This window comes from Schistocerca piceifrons, chromosome 3, assembly GCF_021461385.2.
Source record: "Schistocerca piceifrons isolate TAMUIC-IGC-003096 chromosome 3, iqSchPice1.1, whole genome shotgun sequence".
Classification (NCBI taxonomy): Eukaryota; Metazoa; Arthropoda; class Insecta; order Orthoptera; family Acrididae; genus Schistocerca; species Schistocerca piceifrons.
The window spans coordinates 747,721,509-747,743,529 of record NC_060140.1 but is presented as its reverse complement, the minus strand read 5'-3'; the positions used below and the strand labels follow the sequence as shown (position 1 = coordinate 747,743,529).

Below are 22,021 nucleotides of genomic sequence, written 5' to 3'. Positions count from 1 at the left end.
GCAGCTGTCCGAAGCAGCTGATCTAACTCCATATTGACCCTTCTGACAGAACTAATCAATTGGGGCTGATTATACCGCATAAAAAAAGGGTATGTATGGCCCATTGCAGATGTGATTTTTTATTAGGTCACACTCAATATTGTAGCCCTGATTCTTTAGATGGAATGTACTGTTTGAAAGCTAAGAGTCTCTTGAACAACAGGAAACTTTTTGGAGTGGAATGAGTGCTCTTCTAACTTCCCTTTCACATATGAAACAACTGAGCTCATTTTGTACAGCCTATCATCTTGAACAGGAACATTGTGATTGCAAAAAATGCATCATTCAGACTAACAATATATATCTGTTGAGGGATGTTATTTCATCAGTAATCAGAGTTTTGAGGAGTGAATCATTTAACCAGTATCCAGAATACTTCAGTGTTTTAGTTGCGATAAGAAGAGTTGCTGCCAGGAAACTTCTAGTAAAGAATATTAGCCTGAACAGTGTAGTAAGTACTACCCTTGTCTACAATAATTCATCTGTGAACAATGTGTGAAAAACTTGTAGCACACTAAGGGCTTCTGGAAATGTAATAGTCACACCTGAAAGCACTGCATCAAAATCATGAACCCTGGGAGTCAGCTTCTTCCTAATACCACTGAAATTTGTCCACAAACTTGGCTTTCTTTGCCAGGGGCACATCATTTTCATCTTCAATATTGCTGTAAGTTGTACTTCCGCAAAGCAAAGGTATGCAACAAGAAAAATATCTTTCCTGCCCTTGAGACGTTGAAGGATAAGAATCAAGAGGCATGGTGTCTTCAGTTTCAGATGAAGAAAGAGAAACACACCACGCACTTCGAAATTTTCAAACACAATGAAACAATACAAAGCAAGCCATAAGGCCAACAAAGTGCCACTTGTGCCATCTGAGTCACATCGAGGACCCACTAGTAATCCAGCAAACTGTTTGGAATTCTACAAGTCATGTGTTACCATGGTGCTAGCATTTGCTAAAAAACAAAAAAAAACTCAATGTTTATATCCACCTTCAGCACTCTTGGCATGCTCTGCTCCTGTTGCGTATATACGGCATTAGCACTGGAAGAATGACCACTGTGCACTGATACATATGTTGATAGCAGTTAATAGGTTAAATGGTAAAATTTCAAGTAATTCACAACTTTCATTAAATATTCACAGAAGCTGTAGATCAGGCTGATGTACATCCTGGATTGTAAACTTCACAAGGAGCCATCCCTTGCAAGCTATATGACGTAGGAGATAAGATGGCCTTATGGGGTGTTATACAAAACTTAGTACCTTCGATGAGTCCAAGACTTTTTCATTTCTTTGCCATTGCTAAAGAAACAACTTTCAATGATTTCCTAGCATTTTATTTAGTAAACACCCTTGTGGTCACATACAGGTGTTACTTTTCATTTGTGGATCACTGATTTCGATCTACTACAGAAATAATCGACAGATCAATATTCCTAGGTGGTAGTAGGAATCCCTGGTGTGGAGGCGGCTTGTCTGTACTGGCGTTTACTAAATAAATTTTGATATTAATAGTTCACTGTTTCCTAGACAATGTTCCAAAAATTTTAATTTCTTAACATGCTCCTTAAAAGGGTCACAACAACTTCTTTGTCCATCTTCAAATGTTCCCAAATAGAACATTTCAAGAGAAGAATGAACACTGTCGGTATTTTCACAGACACTTCTTAGCTTCAGTAGTTCAATATCAGTTTGACTATTCCTTGACATGTCTATTAAAACAATCACTTTTCTACTACTGATTTTCTTCTAACATACCTCTGCTGACATAAAATCTACAGAACATTTGTTTTCCATAATGATTTATAAAGATAGTGTGTATGTTGTAGGAAAGGTCTGGATGATTTGAAGTTTTTCTGAAACATTGATCTGTCAATACTTTTTATGAAAATTTGTAAGGGGAAACAAGAAAGAGTTAATTACTATTTTATGTGAACTCTTGATACTTATGTTAGGAAACAAATAAGATTTCCATCTGATATGCCAGAAATCTTCATTTAGGAATATCAGAGTGAGAACAATTATAAAACTGTTGCCATATCACAACAGTCACACTTCTACTGCCAGCTAAAATTAGGAAAGTATTTTAGCCATTTGATGCAACAATCAAAGCTGTTTTATTGAAAAAGTATGAGAACTAGCAAGAGAGGGAAAATGCCCTTCTGAATTTTTTTTCTATTTAAAGGTATGAAAATATTCATTATGTGAAACAAAAATTAAGATGGTAAAACTTATGATGTTGGGCGGGAGGGGGGGGGGGGGGGGTGTAGCACTTCCTAATCACTTTTATTATTGATTTGTAAAATATTTGCATGCAAAATTCCAGTAAATAAAAATGATTTATGAATGAAAATGTTGTAGTGTTTGCAAACTTACAAGCCACCTTGTCTCGTGATCCCAGTTCCCAGTTTGTGAAAATGACCCACATTTCAAAATGGCCTCCTAACTGTAGTTTTGATTAAAAAATTCTGTAAAATATGTTATAACCTTCTTCCATTATGTACACTCTGAGAAAAAAAGGCAGTCCTCCATGAAGAAGTTATACAAATTGGTCAGAAATTGATATTCATACAGGTATTGACAGGAAACGCAAAATAGTAAACTTCAATGGCCAATGGATGAAAGTGTGATGTTGCAGCACAGTTTCACCACACAGCTGGCAAGGATAGGAAAAAGAGGACTGTCAATACCAGGGCATACTCTCGACATTTGAATCTGAGTGTTGCCACTATCTGATGATGTTGCCAGTAACGGGTGAATTATGGCCAAACACAGCATCAAGAAGCACGTGGTTAACCTACAGGAACAACCAAACATGAGGATCGAGCAATTGTCAGAGAGGCATTCAGAATGCCAGATTCCTCATTATTGTTGATCTGACATGGCACTGGTGCTTCGGTGACCCCAAGGACCATTAATAGACAGTTCACAAAAAGGGGGCTGAACTCATGGCACCCCCCTGCACCAGCTACCACTGACCCCTGTACACCAACAAGACCGTTTGCAGTGGTGTCAGACACATTCAGCCTGGAATCTCATTGACTGGAGTAGAATTGTCTTTAGTGATGAGTCCTGCTTTGAATTGAGTCCCATTGGCCAGCAGCGACATGTCTGGAGACACCATGGACATCAGTAGGTTACCAAGCCCACTGTTGCCCACCACATAGCCCAATAGCCAGGAGTGATGGTGTGGCTTGCCATTACATTTCATAGCAGGACCAGTTTGCAAGATGATGCCCATCCACACACAGCAAGGGTTTCTACTGTTTGTCATCATGCTTGCCAACCCCTACCTTGCTCAGAAAGGTTGCCGTGCCTTTCACTAGTTGAGAATGTTTATGGCATTATAGCCAGAGCCCTCCAGCCAACTCAGGATTTTGATGTGATATCCCTCAGGAGGACATCCAACAACTCTGTCAATCAATCCCAAGCCAAGTAACTGCATCTGTTTGTTTTTACATGTACATAACATCTACCAATTTTCATCCCATTCTGATAATTCCTTCGTGGTGCTTCCCCCCCCCCCCCCTCCCCCCTCCTCTTCCCCCTCCCCCTCCCGCTCCCCCACCCCCTCCCACTCCCCCTCCCCCTCCTGCTCCCCCTCCCCCTCCTGCTCCCCCTCCCCCCTCCTGCTCCCCCTCCCCCTCCTGCTCCCCCTCCCCCTCCTGCTCCCCCTCCCCCTCCTGCTCCCCCTCCCCCTCCTGCTCCCCCTCCCCCTCCTGCCCCCCTCCCCCTCCCCCACACCCTCCCCCCTCCGCCCTCCCCCACACCCTCCTGCTCCCCCCTCCCCCTCCCCCACACCCTCCCCCCTCCGCCCTCCCCCACACCCTCCCCCCTCCGCCCTCCCCCACACCCTCCCCCCTCCGCCCTCCCCCACCCCCTCCCCCCTCCGCCCTCCCCCACCCCCTCCGCCCTCCCCCACCCCCTCCGCCCTCCCCCACCCCCTCCCCTTCCCCCACCCCCTCCCCTCTCCCCCTCCCCCCACCCCTCCCCCTTCCGTCCTCCCCCACCCCCTCCCCCCCCCTCCGCCCTCCCCCACCCCCTCCCCCTGCCTCTGCCCCCTCCCCCTGCCCCCTCCCCCTGCCCCCTCCCCCTCCCCCTGCCCCCTCCCCCTCCCCCTGCCCCCTCCCCCTGCCCTCTCCCCCTCCCCCTGCCCTCTCCCCCCTACCCCTGCCCCCTGCCCCCTCCCCCTCCCCCTGCCCCTGCCCCCTCCCCCTGCCCCCTCCCCCTCCCCCTGCCCCCTCCCCCTCCCCCTGCCCCCTGCCCCCTCCCCCTGCCCCTGCCCCCTCCCCCTGCCCCTGCCCCCTCCCCCTGCCCCTGCCCCCTCCCCCTGCCCCTGCCCCCTCCCCCTGCCCCTGCCCCCTCCCCCTGCCCCTGCCCCCTCCCCCTGCCCCTGCCCCCTCCCCCTGCCCCTGCCCCCTCCCCCTGCCCCTGCCCCCTCCCCCTGCCCCCTGCCCCTGCCCCCTCCCCCTGCCCCCTGCCCCTGCCCCCTGCCCCTGCCCCCTGCCCCTGCCCCCTGCCCCTGCCCCCCTCCCCCTGCCCCCCCTGCCCCTGCCCCCTCCCCCTGCCCCCTCCCCCTGCCCCCTGCCCCTGCCCCCCTCCCCCTGCCCCCTCCCCCCTGCCCCCTCCCCCTGCCCCCTCCCCCTGCCCTCGCCCCCCTGCCCCCTCACTCCGCCCCCTGCCCCTGTCCCCTGCCCCCTCCACACACACACACACACACACACACACACACACACACTTTGAGAGATGGAGTACTTTTTTAGACCAGCTTTTCACAAACAGCTGTGATATGAATGCAATGGCGAGTAGGAGATTTCACATCATCTATTAACAGTTTGATGAATCATATATTGTATTGCTTGGTATGTCATTCATATATAATATGAACAAAAGTGGGCCGAAGATTGACCCTTGAAGAGACACCTTAGTTAACAGGCATGAAAATAGAATATTGGTTTTTGAAGTGAACTGTTTGAATTCTATCAGATAATTTCAACAGCAGGCACAGAAACACCTGTACAGCTTTGAGTCTGAGCAGTAGAGTATTGTGGCCAATAGTGTCGAAGGCCTTTGATAAATTAAATTTGTAGAAACTATAGATTTGAAGTGTCTCAAACATGGGAATTCGATTTTATTAAACAATTTATAATGAAAAAAGCTAGTAAAATCAGACAATAAATTCATGTGGCAGGGGATAGGATTAAACTCATAAAATGAGCAAAGAAGAATATGCCTACTTTCACAGCCATTTTAATGTCCAGAAACAAATTACTAAGCACCAAAACTTGGGAAAAATCCATAACTAATTAGAAAGTCAATGTACAAGAATTACTGAGTTACACAGTTGTGATAAGTGTAAATGTATTACAGGCTTTCTAAGTATCACCTCTATGAAAACTGAGGGTACAAGAGATTTATGTGTTAAAGTTACAGGAAACAAATCTATATATATCATGATATCAATTTTATGCATTAACTATAAGTTACTGAAATTATGGAATGCAGGGAAGTGAGTGATTTATTTGGTACACAAAATTTTGTTAATGTGGAGCACAAGATCTGACAGAAGTGGCATATTCTATTAAATCAGAAAAAGAGTGTAAGTGATTGTAGAAGTCATTGCAAAGATGATTCCTGTGGATGTAGTCATACAAGGTTTGTCTCTGGTGTTGATGAAAAATTTGAATAGTAGGATATAAAGCATAGGAAACCAAGCAACTCTTTTTCATAAGTTTGATATTCTACTTCTTGAATTCCCTCCCGGAGATCTACCTTGTATTGCTATTGTATATGCAACTTCAGTCTGACTTGCATTTAGCCCTGAAAATATTTTGCCTAATGTATTAATCTGCTACTGCATTCTGTAATTTTGATGTAATTAATGTATAACATTGGTTTGATGTGAATTATCACGTCAGTTGTCATAAGCATAGGTTGTGTGATGAATGTTTCATGGACATACATGACGACTTTTTTGGTTTGTGATCATCATCATCATCATCATCATCATCATCAGTTTTCTACTATATTAGCAGGTCCATCGCCTCTCCATTTTCTGCAATCCTTTGCTTCCTTCTTAAGGCTGCTGTATGTTGTACCATCCATCATGTCATCCAGTATCTGAAATCTCTTCCTTCCTCGCTTCCTTTTCCCTTCTACATAACTTTCTAAAACTGTTTTTATCAGTCAATCATTCTGTCTTAATATATGACCAATCCAATTTCTTTTCCTTCTTTTTATTACATCTAGTAACTGTCTTTTCTCTCCCATTTTTCTCAGTACCTCTTCATTTTTTACTCTGTCCATCAAACTTACTCTTTCCATTCTCCGCCATGTCCACATCTCAAACGTCTCCAGCCTCTCACTGTCTTTCATCTTCAAAGTCCATATTTGTTATCATTGCATCTAATTATGCTCTTTGTCATTGCATATAGGTACTTGAGCATCGTCCAGTGTTTGATTGGAAGATTTAGTTTTAATAAAGAAGTGGTTTATAGCTAATGAAAAAATATTCATTGCCAACCAAGAAACCAAATCTGTTCAAATATATCCATAGTAATAATAGAATCTACTTTACAAATTTTTACGTGCGTATTACACTTGGTCAAGAAAAGGAAAATAGAACTGCTAGGCTGAAATATCATGGTCAGTATGAGAGATTTCATATGTTGAATGACTGATAATGCAATTAACACAGTGCTCTGTGTTACTCATCCAAATGTGAAGACTTCACAACAAATCACAGTTCAAAGCAGTCTCACAGAGACTTTGTTAAAAAAAGTTACTCATACATTACTTTCAGTTAATGAACAGTTGGGTATGTACACTTAATCATTAAAAATTCCTTGAGAATTCAAGATTTTCACACAAAAATTGCACTCTGTAGCTTTATTTCAATAATACTTTAACTTACTCTCACTAAAAATATTTTTTTTACAGGTTGCAGGATCAATCGTTGTTTATTGTTTATTCATGTTTGATAACCTGTACAAAGATTCTTCGTGGGAAGCATTGGACGATCTAGTTTACTATGCTAGAGCTGTTACAAGGGTATTGGAGTTTCTTGTTGCAGTTCTTGTAGTTGGAGCAGGTATTTATGTTTCTTTCATTAACGTAATAGCTATTTTTTTTCAATATTGTATAAACTACTTTCATGAAAATTTTGATTGATGGTCACTTTTTGCAGCAGCTGTATGTAAATTGCAGTAGAGCGCTAAAAATGACTTTTTGCACATCAAGCTTTTTTATTTCATTTATGCCTTGTTAAAAGGACAAAATGTGTCAGGGTACATAAATAAAATAAAAATTATTGTGCAGCATGCAAAAATTCATTTTCCAGTAAACTACTGCAATTTACTCCCATGTGCTGTGTATGTCACATAAAACACTATTTTTTCTGTATTGTAAAACATAGTTTTAAATGTAAAGTAATTCTATTTAGAGAGGAATTTTGTGTGCCATTAACTATGTGAAAATATTAAGTATCAGCTGATTTCTTTCTTTCTTTCTTTCTTTCTTTCTTTCTTTCCTTTCTTTATTTTTATTTATTTTGTGAAATGTCTAATGTACTCTATGCATATAGCTGCAGGGTTTGCTTATAGTGTGTTGGTGTTTTATCAGTAGACATAACTGAAACTGCCAATTACTGAGCTTTTTGCTAAGATTAGTTAATAATAATAATGTAGTGTAGCAACAAACTCTTCATCTGTTCCATTTATTTTGTTTCATTTTTGTCGTCATTGATTCTGATGCAGTTATTTACCAAATTTTTTTCCATGAAAGAAATAAGTTTCCTGTATTGGCTGTTATTTGCATTTTATTTTTATTTTGTGTACTATAACATTTCAGCTTTGCAGCATTTCTCAATTAACTGCATAGAAATCAGAAAATTAGAACACAGACTACAAAGCAACCATAAGTTGTTTTTACCAGGATAAAGTCTGTCTTAAAACAGAATAAAAACAGCAGTTACAGTATTTAACCCATTAAATACATATGATTTGGGTTACAGTCATGTTTATAGGCAGTCCGTGATTAGCCTGATACACAATATAGTAAATAAAAACTAATCATGTAGTACAAGTAAAAATATTACATAGGCAGTAGTTGGAAACAACATGCAATAAAGTGGTTTACCACATTATTGGGCTTAAAAGCTGCACACATGATATTTGGTACTATAAGAACACTAAAACACAACTATGCCTTTTACTATTGTCAGGTAGCACTGTACTGTGCACAGTGACACCTCATGGCAGGTAAGTCAAAGAAAAACCCTGTGCGGATGGACATGCCCTAAATGTGGTCTATGCCTATGCTATCTACAATATTAAGATAAATATTAACAAGGGAAAAAATGAGGGATTATTTTCTCTTTATTTTCTGCACACCAATCACAACTGAAACTATCAAAATATAAATTGTTCAGTACTACAATTTTAATAGTTGTTATACACAATTTGCTACAATAAAATGAAATAAGATAACGTACAGATTCCCACCTACCTCCTTGAAAACAGAACCATTAGGATCATTTAGATAAAATGATATAAAAATATAACTTTACACGACATTATTTTCATCACATTTTAGTTCTACATTGCACATAATACATATCAAGCCCACATACATGCTCCCCTGCTCACTTCATAAATTCTGTAGTCATGAGAGAACCCCTGAATAAAAATGTCAAAACTACGAAGGTATTATAACACTTAATGTCAAACTAAATGTAAAATAAGAGAGAGGCAACCACTTCCCTACAGCAAACAGATGTTTGATCCATAGATACACATAACAGAAAATAGTATCCACTAGCTTTCAAACTCTGTGTCCCCCCCCCCCCTCCCCACCCCCCTTCCTCCAGTGGAAAGTACACACATTTACACACGCACCCAAACACACTCTACTGCAGCCACTTTTGGGTGTCTGTGTAGCTTCATGTCTGAATGTGTGTGCTGCAAAACAAGCCTGAGTTTGAAAGCCAGTGAACGCTGTTTCCGGTAATGTGTGTTTTTCCATCACACATCAACCTGCTCTAGGTGACTGGTTGCCTTTCCCTTACTTCATCTATTGTTCCATCCGCGGATTCTCATTATATTCAATAAGTTGCTATCAAAAATCATGAAAAGTACTCAACCGGTACTCTTAGAGATTTTTACATGAAGCTCTAATAAACATCCGAATAGACATAGGCTATATTTTTCAATATATATTTTAATGGATACATATGTCTGCCTGTGTGTGTGTGTGTCCTTTCGTCTTTCCCTCTCCTTCCCTCTTTCCTGATGAAGCAACCTGAAATTACGAAAGCTTGAAATTTGTGTGTGTGTTTTTTAACAAGAAAGCGCTGGTAGACAGACACAATAAAAAGCACACAAATTTCAAGCTTTCACAACCCGCGGTTGCTTCATCAGGAAAGAGGGAAGGAGAGGGAAAGACGAAAGGATGTGGGTTTTAAGCGAGAGGGTAAGGAGTCATTCCAATCCCGGGAGCGGAAAGACTTACCTTAGGGGGAAAAAGGGGCAGGTATACAGAAGAGTGCGTGCGTGCGTGCGCGCGCCGCGCGCGCGCCCACACACACACACACACACACACACACACACACACACACACACACACACACAGAGACAAGCAGACATATGTAAAGGCAAAGAGTTTGGGCAGAGAGGTCAGTCGAGGCGGAAATACAGAGACAAAGATGTTGTTGAGTGACAAGTGCTGTATGAGGGGCGGCAACTTGAAATTAGCGGAAGTTTTGGCATTGTTTTGCACTTGAAAATGACCATCACATGAAGTTTAGTACCGTCAGCACAACATGAAAGGACAACAGTGTATTGCATTTTTTCATATCCACTTATTTTTATGTCCACTTTTTTTTATAGTTATAGTTTTAACACCTTTCATGGCATCATTTCTGTTACTCGGCACAGCAGATGCCAGAGGAGTTTCATCCATAGTCACTATTTGGGTTAGTTACACACTGGTTTTCTTTCAGTATTGAATAATTAAATGCTGGAAATATAATACTTCCTCTTCATACTCTTGTGGCATTTTCTGAGATACTTTGGTTTTGGTTCGCATGGTAAGTCCATGACACTTCATAAACCTGTAGCACCAAACAACTCCACCCTTAAAGTCTGTTGATTTCCATTGTAGCGCTAGCTTACAAGTGTGTATTTGAAACATTTTCTTTTGTTAATTCTAATGTTACTTTGATGGTGTACATTAATCCATTTCAATACGTCATCTCTGTGTTTTGGCTGTTTTCCATTCGGTCCTCATTTGCACATTTAGTCTTACACATTTTTTTCAGTTCTTTTTTACTAGCCTGCCAATTGTGAATGATTTTTCCTGTTGATGGAGGGCCAAACTGCCGCTCAGCTGCTCTGTTTCCATGTTCTTCTGCATATGCTATTACTTTCAGTTTATAGCCCTATCTTATGTATACCTTTTATTTTTTCTGTTATGAAACTAGCTACTAACAAAAATATTATACTGTCACTGGTGGCACAAGTCACTTTCAGTTCAAGTTCATTGGCACTATAGACTGCATTGTGCATCATAGGCTAGATAGTGCTCTGGGTTTGTGATGGCATGGTGGGAGGGACACAGTGTTAGCAAGCTTTTGAATCCGCACAACTCATGTTCGTGGCATCGGTGTACTGCTGCTGCCAGTTGAATCCATTGTTGCCAGATAGAGATAGATTTCTCACAGCATTGATTACATGGCTGTTTTTCAGATTGGCGGGAACTTTAAATCGAACACTGGACATTTTTATATTAATCTTGAGTATAAGACACACCTGAGTTTTGGAGGCAATTTTTTGAAGAAAAAAGTGCATCTTACAGTCTGTAAAATGCCGTATCTACCTCTTAACATACACTAGAGAAGGAAAGTTGCTACTCAGCATGTCTCTGCTCTCTGAGACTGTTGACGTGTGTGCAAGTTGCGTTTATGTGAGAGTGTGTGTGTATGCGTGTATACCGCTGACAAAGGCCTTAATAGCTGGAAGCTTTAATTGTGTGAATCTTTTTGTTGTGCCTATCACGACTCAGCATCTCTGCTATATGGTGAGTAGCAACTTTCCTTCTCTGGTATTGTTACATTCCATCCTGGATTTTCCATTGTTTGATCTTAACATACACTGTAACACAAAAAAAGGACACACCATGAAGAAATTATATCTAAATGGGATGGAAATCAGTAGATGTGATGTACATGTACAGACAAATAATTTATTTCAATTTCATAAACATTAGATGATTTATTCGAGAGAAACAGCTCCACAAACTGAGCAAATCAGTAGCAGTTGGTACACCTCTGGTCCTCATGCAAGCAATCATTCAACTTGGTATTGATTGATAAGAGTTGTTGGAAGCCTTCCTGGGGGATATTGTGGCAAATTCTATCCAATTGGCACATTAGCTCATCAAAATACTGAGCTGGTTTGAGCGCTGTGCCTATAATCCTCCAAACATTGTCAACGTACTGCTGTGCTGTAAGGGTGTCACAGATGACAACCAAAGAGATCCTGCTATGAGAAGAAATGGCATCTGACTATCATCCTGTTTGTCAGGCTGTACAGTGGGCAACAGTCAGGTTGGTATCTCATGCTGCCTGGAATGTCTCCAGACAGTTCTTTGCTGGTCATCAGGGCACTCATCAGTGAAGAAAATTCGACTCCAGTCAATGAGATTCCAAGCTGAAGATGTGTCTGGAGATGCTCCAGATAGCAATACGTCCTGTCAACCAGGAGTGATGATTTGGAGTGCAATTTCCTTTAATAGCAGGTCCCCCTTTGGTCCTCAACTGCTGCACCCTTACAGTGCAGCAGTACATTAATGATATTTTATTCCCCCTTTTGTTGCTCTTCATGACAAGTCATCCTGGGCTTACATTTCAGCAAGGTGATGCCTGCCTTCACATGCTATAGTTACTAATTCTTGTCGTCATGCTTGCCAAACCCTCACCAATTTTCTCCCCAGTTGAGAATGTTGAGCATTGTGGGCAGGGCAGTCCAATCAGGTTGGGATTTTGATGATTTAACATGCCAATATCATTCAGGAGGACTTCCAAAAACTGTCAATAAGTGCCAAGCTGAAAAACTTCTTGCATAAGGGCCAGGGATGGACTGACACTTTATTGACATGTCCAATTTGTGAAGCTCTTTCTCTTAAATAAATGACCCAGTGTTTCTGAATTTGGAGTTTCCATCCCACTTGGAGACTTCTTTCATGGTGCTTCTTCTCCAAATCCCACCCCATCCCCACCCCATCCTCCTTTGTATAGTGTATATTCTGGTTTAGTGCCTTGAAGATTGTGAAGACCTTATATGAATTCCACAGCAGTATTGGCTGGTGCTTCAGATTTCTGCAAAGAAGTGATCTCTCTGGTCGACTCCATTCTTCATTGGCATTGAGATGTCCAGTTATGTCCAGAAGCTTGTAATCCAAATGCAGCAGTCACACTACCAATTTCTGCACTAGATTGGCAATCCTGCAAGAGACCCATGTTTTGGGACATGCTGAGCAATACAGCAGCAGACTATAAAGGAGGTGAAAAGTATCTACTTAAGACCAACAGAAAACAATAAAACAGAGACGTGTATGATATTGCAGTTACTGCCCCCACCCCACATTATCTGAATTGTAAAACTTTTTCTAAGGAAAACTTAAAGGGATTACATGGCAGGAAGGCAACATAATTATTGATGAGCGGGTCAGTTACAATAGTACAGGCTTCTGCAGCCATTGTCACAGTCAGTAAAATTCTTCTGGGTCTGTGACCGCATTGTCAGTGTGTAAAATTTCCGACGTTTCAGGCACTGCTGCTGGTGGCCTTCCTCAGGGTGTTTCTTTAGCTAACCTTTATCTTTTGCTTAGTTACTGTTTGGAATTGTATAACTGGTGCACCAGTCAGTCAGAGAGATGTGTTAAAGTTGGAGGCACTTAAAGGTCACTTCACACCTGGAGAAAGAAATATGATTGAGAACATACTAACTTGAGATATGGCTTTGAAACTGCAGATGCTTGTTTTTGTCATAAACCAGCACTTAAAGACCATCTCTAAAAACACTGTTACAATTGGGTCTTAGAAGGGGATCACACATTCAGTCCATCAGGCAAGATTGTCAGTGGTCAGCCTTCAGCGTGAATGGTTTCTTCCTATGGTGCACAATATGACCTGATTTGATCAACAAAAGGTTTAAAAAGTGCTGCCTTTAAAGGACTAATAAAATAAAAAAACCTCTTCAGTTGGCAGTAATTTCTTAATGTTTTCCATGACCAGTTTCGAATCATAAAGCTTCACCTTCATGTACCACAAAATAATTGTGGGAGCATAAATGTTTGGTGGTTGGGCCAGTCAGTCATGGAGGTCACACCCATGTCAGAACGACTTCTATGTCATGCTGTCCAGGTGGTTGCTTGTCTCATGCTCCCATGCATTTGTTTGATGCATGACTTTTGTGTCATGCTGTCCAGGCAGGCACTCTGGTTGCTGGTCCTATGCTCCCATGCATTTGTTTGCCATTGGTGTGACCACCCCATGACTGACTGGCCCGACCACCACACATTTATGTTCCCATAACTGTTGGTGGCACCTGAAGATAAAACTTCATGCTTTGAAACCAGTCTTGGAATAAATCAAGAAATTACTGGCAACTGCAGTGGATCTTTATTCTGTAAGTATTTTCCTCAATTGCAGATGTTCATTTGATCAGGTATCTTGTGCCTTGAAAGGAAGCAAGGACAACATATATTGGCAAAAGGCAGTGAGGATGGGAACAAACATATTGCACATTCAGTGTGTATGCCCGGAGGCTTCATTCAAAATGCCGAACAGGCTATTCTGCAGCCATTGAGTGAACCAGGTGCAACCAACTGCAGATTGTGCTGCACATTGGAACAAATGGTGGCTGTCATCTGAGCTCCAAGATCGTAACTGGTTCATTCCAACAACTGTGGCAGAGAAGATGGTGAAGATCACCCTTGGCCAGTGATATTAACAAAGGACACAATCTGCAGCATTCTCCCCAGAACTGATCATGGCAACCTGGATCTTACAAGGAACCCCTTGAGTGCGAGGTCACAAAAGGCAGTGATGTTTACGGGCATTCGACATCCCATTTATTGTCTACCATGCAATCACAACACTGGCTGCTAATGTCAGCAAGGTGTTGGACTGCAAGTATCCAATGGTGAACATAGTTGAACTGCTTAGTCGGCAAGTGACTCAAAACAGTGCTTCAGTGCTACTGGTGTTTCATACAGTGCAGAACAATGGCAGTGATAACAAAAGCAAAAATTGCATTATATCTACAACAACAGCTGCCGAAGTTGATGTTTTGTCAGAAAAAAACCAAAGGAATCCTGCAGAGTGAGAAAGAAGTGGTAGATGAAATATTAACATTTCTGTGAGGTGAGTGAGTGGAATATGTGGTGCCGTATATGCTTGCCTGTGTGGGCACTGTACATGAGGAGTACAATGACGACGATATGTTCTTAACAAACGAAAGTAGTACTGAAGCATATGTTGAGCCATGTAGTTCATCGTCCTTGTCGGACAAGGAGCCACAGATGCTGTTTCCAGTATGAACTGTAGTAAAGGACAACCACTGTCCAAGAAATGGGTACTAAGCATAATTACATACTTGGAAGATTATCTACAGTGTAGTGAAAAAACAGTTGTGAACAGATTTTGAATTGTCCACAAAAATATCACTGTGTAGTTTATAACAAAAACTGTGGATATTCAAGGGAGAACAGTGCACACTTGTTACAAAAACTGGTGCGTGTGTGTTACAAGGACACTCGATTCAATTTACAGGATGTGTATATTATTGACCTACTACATTATGCACATCAAATTGTGCATGACAAAGATTACATTGATTTAAATGAGAGCAGTGGATGGTTGCATAACTTCAAACAATGCTACAGAATTGGAAAACATAAGATAACAAAATTTTAAGCAAAGCTTCAATTAGACAAAAAACAAGAAGCCATGGAATCAGCCCAAAAATTTGTAGAGGAGATAAACAAACTTATTGTTCAGTAAGGAAATTGTTTTCAACTCTGATCAGTTAGGTTTCGAAGAGGAAATGCGTACAAAAGGAACTCTGGAAATTAAACGTACCAAGAGAGTTGTATCAAAATCAACTAACACCAATGCCTTAACACATTCATACACGATTATGTCAATGATTAATCTGGATGGTAAATTGGCTGGAAAGTTATTTATTGCACTGCAAGAAGTTGGAGATGTTCTCCTTCCTTTCTTAAGTGCATTGTCTTGCAAGGGCAGTAGGGAATATTTATGTCACAGCAAGCAAGAGTGGAAAAATGGGCATAATAGAACTATGAGCACTGCTTTTGGGGAATATCGTGTCAAAATAACTTGCTTTTGCTTGATTCCTGGTCTGTGTATAAAAGTCATACTCCTTTAGAACAAACTATCCCTAGTGAAATGTGTGCGGTATTGCAGTTAATACCACCTGGTTCACTGGACAAATTCTGTCTCTTGATGTTTGTTTTTCCTGTGCTTTGGAAACATATTATTGCACTCTCTGCAGCTATGCCTTAAAAGTTAACCTGTTTCACAGTAAGCTCCACGACAGACTGTTTTGCATTCGGTTGTATGCCATCACATTCCATCAGGTCTCATCACCCCATTATATCAATATGATTCTATGTGCATTCTTTAAAAGTAGATACCTAGCTGAACGTCATACACTATTTCTAATTTGCCATTGATTTTGATGGTGTGAACTTTTATGATAACTGTGGTGTGCCATTTTTCATTCGATGTTCAAGGTGTAAGTTGGCAATTTATTTTGAACATTTCTTGAATGTTGATGATGCCCATTTTGTGAAGTGTAATACATACGGAAGGTTGATCTCTGTGTCTCCCGAGCATTCATTTTCTGTCACTGTCCTAATGCACATGGTGAATCGCTGGCAGCTAATACTTTTTTCTGTCACAATTGTTAACACAACACTTTCAAGTGAACCTTACTAAAGACTAGACTTGCTACCCCACACTCAAAGGATTCTTTGTGAATCAAATGAAAGGCCTGAACCAGAGATTTAGAACTTTCTCTGACAAGCAAGCCCACGACTTCCTGTACTTCAGTCATAGGGTTGAAAACTACAAGGTCTGTCCAAATGGGTCTGGTGTGCTCTGCAGTTCAGAGGCTGCTATCTAGCTGACTATGTGTGAGGTGCAAACTAGATTTGTTTTAGACTAGGTGACTATCTAATCTAGATAATGACAGTTTTAGGAGAACAGACTCACCTCTGGATGTAAGCCAAAATTTGTTTGCAAGGAAGTACATTCCGAACCACATGGTTTCCATTGGAGAGGACTTTAATCTTCCAACAGTCAATTGCAATAATTGCATTTGGGTAAGTGGTGGGCTTGATGAGATCTTGAAAACTACCCAGAAGCCCACTCATGAGGGATATGTATTTGATCTAATGGCAACAAATACATCTGATGTCTAGGAATATGTCCACATTTAAACCCGCATTATGGACCATGAAGCAGTCATAGCAACAGTGGTTATCAAGGACAGTTAAAACAAGTAAGAACATTTATATGTTCAGTATACTAGGTAAAGAAGCAGTATTTTTACATCTCAATAAGAAACTTGATATACAGTATTGAACAAAACTTCTAAGGAAACAGAAACTACTGCACAACAGATGTGAAACAAAGTGTAGGTCTATAGATAAAAAAATGCGAAACAAAACACATTGGCTGTCAAGAGAGCAATGAGTAAAGCCTTCACTGAGTACAATAGCAGAATATCATTGAAAGTTCACTCACAAAACCCTAACGTATTCTAGTATAAAGGTTGTCAGTGGCACCAAAGTTAAGTGTCCAAGCAATCGTGAATGACACGGGAACTAAGATTGAGGGTGGCAACGCAAAAGCAGAAATTCTGACATCTGTTTTACAAAGGAAAATTGAGGAGTCTTGTCCCAGTTTGTCACACCACTGCAAAGATGAGTCACACATATTGGTGTCAATGGCATTGAGATATAGCTGAAATCAGTCAAACTGAATAATTTTTGGGGCCTAATAGAGATCCTATCAATTTCCACAAACATTTTGCCTCTTTTTCCCCATTAAATATTTAGAGCCCATGAATTAAAAACTGTGCCCTTGAGATGGAAGAAAGCACAACTCACACGTCTATGAGAAGGATGACAGAAGTAGTCCAGGAAAATGCTGTCCAGTTTTTCCTTGATATCCATTTGTTGTAGAATCTGTGAACAGATTCTGAGCTCAAACATGATAACTCAGACAGGACGACTTTCTCCATGTCGACCAGCATGAATTCCAAAAATGTTGGTTATGCAAAACCCAACTTATACTTTTATCACATGACATCAAAAACAATGGATCAAGGTAATCAGGCAGTTGCAGTGCTTCTTGATCTGTGAAAAGCACTTGACCCAGTACCTCACCCCATGCTTGTTATTGAAAGTAAGACCATATGGGGCATGTCAAGCAAAATTTGTGACTGGATTGAGGATTCCTTGGTAGCAAGGAAGCATTATGTTATTCTGTACAGAGTGTCATCGACATTTGTAGAAGTAACTTCATGGATGTCACAGGGTTATGTGTTACAATAATTACTGTTCATATTGGGTCTTAGTGACGCTGCAGACAATATTAATAGTAACTTAAAACTTTATGCAAATATCACAGTTGTGTATTGTCTGAAAAAGTTGCACAAATATTCAGTCAGATATTGATGAGATTCCAAATTAGTGCAAAGATTGGCAACTTGATCTAAATATTCAGAAATGTGAAACTGGACACTGCACAAAACAGAAAGAACTATACTCATTCAAATATCTGGGTGTAATAATTTGTAGAGATATCAAATAAAATAATGGCATAGGCTTAGTCATGAGTAATGCAGGTGACAGCCTTTGGCTCATTGGTACAAGCGTAAGGAAATGCAATCAGTGTATGAAAGAGAGAGCTTACAAATAACTCATGTTGCCCATCCTAGAATATTGATTAAATCCATGGCCTCTTACTAAATATGGCCAACAGGGGATATTGAATAAATAAATAAAAAAAAAAACTATCGTACTGTTGAAGATAGATGCAAACAATACTATGAAAGCCTACATACAAAATTTCAAGACCTACCTTTACGTGAGAAATCTATAAATATACAACCACCTCCTATGTATTGTTCTCTTGCGGACCTCGAAGATAAGATAATGCTGATTACAGTGCACATAGAATCATTTAAGCAACTATTCTTCCAACATTTCAAATATGAATGAAATGAGGAGAAGTCCTAATAAATGGTACAATGGGAAATATTCTTTGCCATGCATTTCGAAGTTTTTAACAGTGTGTAGTTGTAGAAATAGTGACAGTGACGAAGCAAATGTAGGTAGTGAAGCTAAAAGTAACATCAATAAAGACTGATTAGCAGGCAGGTTTTTCTGTGTCATTTATCTGTGGTACTACATTTAAAAAATTGTGAACAGATTTTACAAATGAGTAATGTGAGAGTGTTTCCATCTTCCTCTCCCTGCCCCCTACACTGCCCGCTCCACTCAGAACTAAGGGTGCAGCTTATGTTCAGACCAAAATAGTACTCCTCACAGTCACTATACAACCTTTTTCTGGTCATTTAACAGATGTCTTTGAATCACAGAAAGAATAAATCATTTCATGTTTAATTATTTATTTTAGTTTTCTACATGTATTCCCATTGATCCTCTATCCCACTCATATTTCTCGTGTAAGGTTCACTCAGTTTCTGCAGAGAGGAATAATTTGTATTTTTCTACTTCCTCTGTTTATTGTTTTGTTTTTCTTATATTTACCCATCTTCCAGAAATAGTACATACTCAGTGGTTAACAAGTTAATGGAATTAGCAGTGAAGATCGTAGCATGATGGTTAGTGATTTGTATTGTGTATGTTGTTTACTCTTTCATGCTGTCTCCAGCTTTCACACTTAACAGAAGCAGGCATACAAAATTAAACAGTAAATTACAAAAATAGTATACGATATGGATTTAGTGAAAGTAATTTAATTTTGTTCTAGGCTTCCATGAATCAGTACTGATGACAACGGATGGCCAGCCTTGGTCATGGGTAAACAGTTCTGTATTGCTGGTGCACTGCTACTACAATGTGTATCTGAGGTTACAGTCAGGCTGGCAGAGTTTCCTGCTCCGCAGGGAAGCGTCACGTCGTGTGGGAGGGTTGCCAGTGGCGACCTGTGAACAGCTGGCAGCGCGTGCTCATGATGTTTGTCCAGTTTGCTACATTGAGATGACTTCTGCCTGTGTCACACCATGTCAGCACCTCTTCCACCCATCTTGTTTAAGAAAATGGCTTTACGTACAAGACAGTTGTCCACTCTGCTCATCACGAGTGATAGATATTCCAAAAGTGAAAAATGAGACCTCCAGCAGAACTCCAGATCCCATAAGAGCTGAGAACCAAAGTCAAAAAGTTGATGAAGAAGCCTCTATGCCCAGCAATTGTGCCCCTGAAGATGTAGTGAACAGTTCAATTAATAATGCAAGTGATATGTTTTCAGAAGCAAAGACTGAACTAGAAACAGTCAGGAATTCTAACTCAGAGGCTGAAGTTGTGGCTGAAACATGCACTAGCATGCATAGGAGATTTCCTGAGGAGGTTCATGTGGAGAGAAACAACAATTTTGGCTCTTATAGTGAGGAGCCCTGTTTAGCTGGTAAAGAGAAAATTGTAATGGGTCAGGTTGAAGAAGAACCTATCACGACAAATATATCATCATCATCAAATGTTTCCAATGAAACGGACAGTAACTGTAGACCTCAGTCTCCACATGACAGAGGGCAAATCATACCTTTCAGTTATCAACTAGAGAGACAAAATACTGAAATAAACTGCAGTGTAGATTTCAGAATGCTCTCTGTACAAGATAAAAGCAGTGAGGAAGATGTGCCAAGTAGCTCCTCCCTTGCAACAGATGCCTGTTTAGACAAAGCTATCCAAAATGAGGAAAGTGATCACTGAACAATCATTATAAATGTGTACAGCAACAATAGTCACCAGTCAATAGTTATGGTCAAGTGAATATTTTACTCTATTTTCCTCACTTGATGAATCATTGGAACTATTTTGGCTGTAGATGTTGGTGTTTTCCAGGACACAGGTATCTTAGGCAAACTGATAACTGTATGTGTCTGAAAGACTGGTGTTTTGTTTGTGTACGTACGTGTGTGTGTGTGTGTGTGTGTGTGTGTGTGTGTGTGTGTGTGTGTGGTTGTTGTTGTTGTTTATTTGCATGCAAGTGCATGAGTTTTCTAAGAAAAAATCAAATGAATGGAAGATACATTAAACTTTCACACACATCTTTGTCACGAAAAAAAGAAGGAAAATTGTCTTAATTCTCAAGAACTGAAAGGATTGTGAACTGGTATATTTATTGTTTCTCAACTTCGTGGCAGAATAATTGGGTACTTTTTTTGTGTTGTTTTGCTGTGCTAGTCACTAAATGTTTTGTCGACATTAAGCGCTTATGCTTGATGAGAGTGTCTTTACTAAGCTAAAATTTATTTTTAATTGCCATTGTAATAAGTGCCGATCACCGTGCTTTTTAAACAGGTCAGATAGTTTTTACAATAATGTGGAGGTCTATGCATGATTTCATTGCAGATTGAATGGAGTTACATAGTGCTAGGGCAAAAATTCTGATGAGGATGGTTATTAATCCACCTGAATTTTTAGAAAAAAGACAAGCTTTGCACTGGTCTCATCAACAAGAATTTTCAAAATAGTTTTTGTGACAGTCAACACTTTTTATTGTTTCTCCTGATTTACCAGTTATTTAACTTTTGTAGAAAGTAAACATATAAAACATAGAGACTATAGGATACTCATTTTGAAGTACTATTCAACATGAAGTAAAACAGTGGTACCAGTGACATCCAAAGACAAACTCGCATTTTTAGAATAGGGATTCTTTACCAGAAATTAATGCATGTATGTAAGGTTACAGAAACATTGACTTCTGTAGGTTTTTGTTCTGTTTAACTACAACTTGCTCTTCATCAGCAGCAAAAATATTGTTACTATGGTGTAGTTCTTAGCGTAAAGAATTTTATCATTTTTCCCTTAATTTTATCATAGGTATTTCTTCGGACAGAATATTTAACAGAATTGGTCACTTATTGGTTACTTAGAGCTCAATTGGTAACTCAGAGCTCAGTGTGTCAGTTTGTTGCTTTTATGAGATGTTAATGAGCAGCATTACTATGTTTTTAAAAATCTAAATCTACTTCTCAGACAGGAAAAACAAGAAAAACTGAATTTAAAATCTTCATAAAGTGCCATCTTCTCTGAGATTTACACAATAAAATCACCTATACTTTTTACTAAATATATAAATAAATAAATAAGTAAGTAAAAAGTAAAATAAGTTCCCCTTTGGTGGCTTAATTGCTGTCATAGATAGCAATGTCACTGCTGTCATGGAGCGTTTAATTTAACCAAATAAAATAGCAGCAGTCTAATAACTGTGAAAAAGGCTGACTTTTAATAAATTCAACTCATTATGAGTGCTAGTCATGAAAAACACAAGTGAACTCTTAATAACATTGCACTCTTCTTTTGTCAAGGAAGCTTTGTAATACATAGTAAAAAAAAAAGAAAAGCAGTAATAGCTTCTTCACAGACTTACTTCAAGTGGTTGAAGAATTTAGGAACCCAGAAAGTTTCTACACAAGTATATTTTTTGTAAAGTGGGAAGGCTTTCAGAGAAATTTATTATGTCATCATCAAGAGTTTTATAGACTTCTGAATTTTTCTGACCTAAACCACTATTCAAAATGATGATGATGATGATAATAATAACAAAGTGTAAGAATGTTAATTAAATGTTAAGAATGAATTACAAACAGGGTAATGGTGGAACATCTTTTTTGCTTTTAGTGTGAACACTTGT

At 40.0% G+C, this 22,021-nt stretch overlaps 1 protein-coding gene across 1 annotated transcript in view; it reads left to right on the top strand.

Annotated features, from left to right (window-relative positions):
* Positions 1-20,312, top strand: part of LOC124789034 (RING finger protein 145-like) — a 175,870-nt gene extending 155,558 nt beyond the window's left edge. Inside the window, exons 6-7 of the mRNA XM_047256323.1 lie at positions 6,982-7,132; positions 19,130-20,312. Coding sequence (XP_047112279.1) covers positions 6,982-7,132; positions 19,130-20,091 — 1,113 coding nt within the window. The 3' untranslated portion in view covers positions 20,092-20,312. The remainder of the gene's footprint in view (positions 1-6,981; positions 7,133-19,129) is intronic.
* Positions 20,313-22,021: the final 1,709 nt, after the last annotated feature.